Source organism: Aedes albopictus, chromosome 1, assembly GCF_035046485.1.
Source record: "Aedes albopictus strain Foshan chromosome 1, AalbF5, whole genome shotgun sequence".
NCBI lineage: Eukaryota > Metazoa > Arthropoda > Insecta > Diptera > Culicidae > Aedes > Aedes albopictus.
In genome coordinates, this window is record NC_085136.1 from 101,960,803 (window position 1) to 101,965,545 (window position 4,743).

The 4,743-nt window shown below is 41.0% G+C and overlaps 2 protein-coding genes across 2 annotated transcripts; one reads left to right on the plus strand and one right to left on the minus strand.

The window, feature by feature from the left end:
* The first annotated feature begins 1,095 nt into the window (after positions 1-1,095).
* Positions 1,096-2,721, plus strand: LOC134285081 (uncharacterized). Its single transcript, XM_062845121.1, has 2 exons — positions 1,096-2,259; positions 2,332-2,721. Exons 1-2 carry the CDS (start codon positions 1,300-1,302, stop codon positions 2,707-2,709), a joined length of 1,338 nt encoding a protein of 445 aa, XP_062701105.1. The 5' UTR covers positions 1,096-1,299; the 3' UTR covers positions 2,710-2,721.
* Positions 2,722-3,243: 522 nt separating this feature from the next.
* LOC134285082 (uncharacterized) lies at positions 3,244-4,277 on the minus strand. Its single transcript, XM_062845122.1, has 2 exons — positions 3,843-4,277; positions 3,244-3,783 (listed from the first exon to the last, which is right to left on the minus strand). Exons 1-2 carry the CDS (start codon positions 4,275-4,277, stop codon positions 3,244-3,246), a joined length of 975 nt encoding a protein of 324 aa, XP_062701106.1.
* Between the last annotated feature and the right edge of the window lie 466 nt (positions 4,278-4,743).

Below are 4,743 nucleotides of genomic sequence, written 5' to 3' on the forward strand. Positions count from 1 at the left end.
TCAAAAAACTCAACTCAACTCAACAACTCAAAAAGGCGGTTTTCAGAATCATGCATGAAATCGACACATAAATTGTCGCAATTTTTTTACGATAAAAAGCTAAACCAACCTAGATCTGGAAATCACAATTAAAGAGCAAACAAACAAGTAATGATAGTGATATAAGTAAAAAATGTCGTCCGGAAACGTTTGAGACAGCACGAAATCCTTGCGATCGGCAGTAATTATGAATGACAGTATTATGGATATCCGGATTGAGTTGCGACACATAAAAGTGGGTAAATCCCAATTTTCGCATCCCAGGTCCCTTCAGAATGCAACCAAAGGCATATTATTTCTAGTACCTTAAGCTAAGGTACCACCAAACGGGGTTACTTGCAACAGCGGTGTAACTTGTGTGTGTCACTGATGATCATGTAATTGACGAAATTTTAGTTGCTGACGAACTTTTTAAGTTTTTCGTCGTTGGTCAGCGACGAAACTGATAATTACTAACACTGCATAAGTCACTAATATTTGTTTTAGAGTTTTAGATAACTTTTTTTCATCACTTTTTAACTTTTAAATCAGTTTCAAATACAGTACTGTATGTCTACTTAGACATTCGGTCGGTGCAAACGGTTTAACTGCAATGCTTTTTAACTGCAAGTCCGGTAAGTGCAACAAATTTGCAGTTATTGCACCGTTATCCATCAAAACGGTTCGCCATGTTAGCCCAAATGAACAATCGAATAAATTTTTAGTTCATTTAACGTCAATTGATGGGTTGTTGACTCCTATCTGACGTTGCAATAGACCATTCCCGTCTGACCTTACCCCTCTTTTTTATATTTTTCTTCGAAAGACAATCGTTTTTGCTGATTATTACCGTTTTTAGATTTTTTTTATATGCTCTCCTGATTTTCATACAAATTTTCAAAAACTGAGATATTCACCACATTTTGAAATAAAAATCACCATGCGAAGTAATTTTTGGCTGATTTTGGCAACCCTGACATGGTGATCTACTTTTTTCACCTCAGAAAATTAGCTGCATCTGGGAGCCCTGCTCATGTTTACTTTCAGAATTGTCAAACAGCCATTAGCCATCAGAAATTCCTTAGAGCACCGCCACGGGAGTCCTCATCGCTATCCCTATTATACCTCTCATTTTCGGGTGCTATTTTAGGTTAGCACCCCACCTTCCCACCAGTGGTTTCTATTTTGGGTTTAGGGACTTCAAAAACATATCGATTTTCCACCGTGCGTTGCTAAAAGTGACTCTATACTTTTTATCGGAGGTAGTGCAAGCGTATAACAATGAACGCATCAAAAACAATAATTGAAAGTAATTTCCAAGAGGCAATAGATGCTGTGGTTTTGAGTGATGATGAAGATTTTGAAGTAGTGCATCAGTACTTTAATTACTCTCAAGAACTATTGTTAAAAGCTGCGACAGAGTACGAAACAAATCACGCTGGAGGATCTCGACCCGGCAAAAAACCAAATATAAACAGAGGCGCCCATGAAGGAGCTCAGCGATTGTTTCAGGATTATTTCTCTGAAAGTCCAACTTACACCGATTCGCAGTTTCGGCGGCGGTTTCGAATGTCCCGAAACTTATTCACAAAGATTGTAGCAGACATAGAATCTGCAAACGTGTATTTCGTGCAAAAGCCAGATGCGACCGGTAAACTAGGGTTAACCAGCCTCCAGAAATGCACAGCCGCAATACGTCAGCTTGCATATGGTGTGCCTGCGGATGCTGTCGATGAATACCTCAGATTAGCGGAGACAACAGCGCTGAAATGTCTTTCCGAATTTTGTGAAACCATTATTCGTATTTATGGTTCCAAATATTTACGATATCCGACGTCTTCTGATGTGCAGCGATTGTTGCATGTCGGAAATAACCGTGGTTTTCCTGGAATGCTGGGATCGTTGGACTGCTGCCACTGGATCTGGAAGAATTGCCCTACAGGATGGGCAGGCCAGTTTCGGGGGAAGGAGAAAAAACCAACCATCGTACTTGAAGCAGTTGCAAGTTATGATCTTTGGATTTGGCATGCCTTTTTTGGAATGCCAGGCTCGAATAATGATGTAAATGTTCTTGACCGCTCGCCGTTGTTCTCAGAGATATACAATGGCAGAGCTCCCGTTTCCAACTATACAGTTAATGGACGACAATACAGCACTGGATACTATCTTGCAGATGGTATTTACCCACCGCTGGCAACCTTAGTACAGACGATTTCTTCTCCAATTGGGTTAAAAAAGAAGGTAAATAAGCGATTCTCATCTGCATTTCACACACTTAAAATAAATGTACCTTCTATTCTTCTCATACTCTAGAACTTCGCACAAATGCAGGAATCGGCCAGAAAGGACGTTGAGCGGGCCTTTGGTGTCTTGATGGCAAGATTCGCTATCATCAAAACTCCGGCTAGGCTCTGGAATAAAGACGCTCTGGAATCAATCATCAAAACATGTGTAATTCTCCATAATATGATCATTGAGAATGAGACGGATGATCCACTACTCTTGGAAGCGAACCATGAAGCTAATAACAACGAAATAACAGCTGACATCCATCGAATAGACGCAGATAATAAGGAGAAATTTGAGTCGTTTTTATCACGATACAAAACCGTTCATGATACAAACCAGCATTACCAATTGAGGAATGACCTAATCGAGCATTTATGGGCAGTTAAGGGGGAAGAAGTTTAAGTAAAGGTTTTGATTCTGTGGTTATCTTATACAAATACACTTGAATAGAAATCAGTCAAATAAAGCAACTGTTTTATTTCAAAAGTTTAAGTCAAAAAGAAATATCTAAGCTTATCACTAATATTTTGAAGGAACATATTACACGGCCCCATTTTCCTTTATAAACTGCCCTCTCGATACAATTCAGCTAAAGCATTTAAAAAAGGAAGATCTGCTTTTTGTAAACAAATACGTTTCTGTCTCTTTGGGGCCCATCAGTATCCACCCACGCACATCCACAACACTAACAGATTGTAGCCATACAGAAGCAGAAACATGTTTGCTTGCGAAAACCAGATTGGCCCTATTCAAATGTATTAATTGAATTATTAATTGCTTTTTTCCTGGATTGATTTGAATTTTTATTTAGTTAATGAAATTGTTTATTTATTACTGTAGCATATGATCAATAACCAAATAGCAATACAACACCAAAATGAAATAAAACTTAGAACGATACGTGATAACTTTCGCAACGAAATAATGAGATAATTGTTATTCCGAGTCGGTCTGCGAAATCAAATCATCATCAACTTCATCCTCCGGTTCGGTTAGCTCCTCCGAAAAAGTAACCTTGCTGCTGACTTCGATGCAGTCTTCATTGATGGGCACTTCAGAAAGAATCTCTTCGTATGTCTGCTCCACGATATTTCCAGCCGCTTTTCTGGTTTCGTTAAGAATACGGGTCTGCTCAAGCAGATAATATTCTCGCGCAACGCCACTCATTTTCTCCACGTCTACAGACATTATAGCATGATTAACCATTTGCTTATATGCTGCAGTCCTCTGGATGCTGTCCTCGAGCTTTTGTTTAGTTAAATTGGCCAGGACTCTCCCATTATCTGCCATAGCAATACTAGCAGCAGCCAAACTTTTCCTTGAGCCTTCTGCAGTTTTGCTTGCTTTCTGTCCCATTGGACGAGAGCTTCCAGCTGCGGAAGAGTTTCCATCTTCACAACCAGGCAATTCAACAGCCTCCTCTTCCGGTTCCTGAGAAGTTGTTGACCGTTTACGTTTTGTTGTAGGTGTTGAGTTCTGTGTGGATGAAAATGTTAGTTTTTCGCAAATACACACTAAAGCTATGAAAAACCTACCTGTTTTATTGTGAGATGCTGGCTCCACTTTGGAGCTTTTTCCAAAATTTTGAAGCAATGCATCAGGCTGAATGGTGCATTCTCCTTTGTGTTGTACAGCATCAGCGCTTGTTGCAGTTCGTCCTCGGGTGCAGCACCACTTTGTTGTCGGCATTTAATCTGGGCCAGGCAGCCAGCAAACTTGCTCACACTTTTGTTGATGCATGACCATCTGGATTTTATTCCTTTGACGCCCCGTAGTTCCGGATCAACAGCTAGGGTTTTCTCTCGGCAAATTTCTCCAAACTTTTGGTGGATCCTGCCATAAAGCGTTTCAGCTTTTTGGTTTGTCGATACGATAGGGTCCTGGGAAACATCCAGCCATGCAAGACAAAGTGCCTCATCTTCGCCGGATGTCCAATTCTTGCCTCTCGCTTTGATTCCACTGCTGTTCATTTTACAGACGGTCGCTCACTTCAAAATGCAAAATGTAAATAAAGAAACGCAAAATGTAAATAAAGTGACGTCACGCAAACAATCGAATTAGCAACCCAGTGCAAGAAATGAGTGGGGCCCCAAATGTGGGGACTCACCGCTAATTCTATGCTGCGTCCTTATTTTGCTTTCCCGTTTAGATACTACCGGTGTGAACGTGGGTCCCTATTTAGGGCCCGGAAATAGGGATAGGGCCCCAGATAGGGACGCCCGTGGCGGTGCTCTTAAAATGCAGCAGTAAATATCGAAAATACTAACCCAACTGGTTCCAAATGAATCTGCGGCAAGCGTGTACTACGGAATCCTCAACGCGACCACCCGAGCGCCGACTGGATTAGATTGTGCCTTCATTGCCGCTGGAATGCGCCAAATTTACCGGCTGTATCGGACGGGGAAGTTGATTTTAATAGGTTCTAACACGATCGGG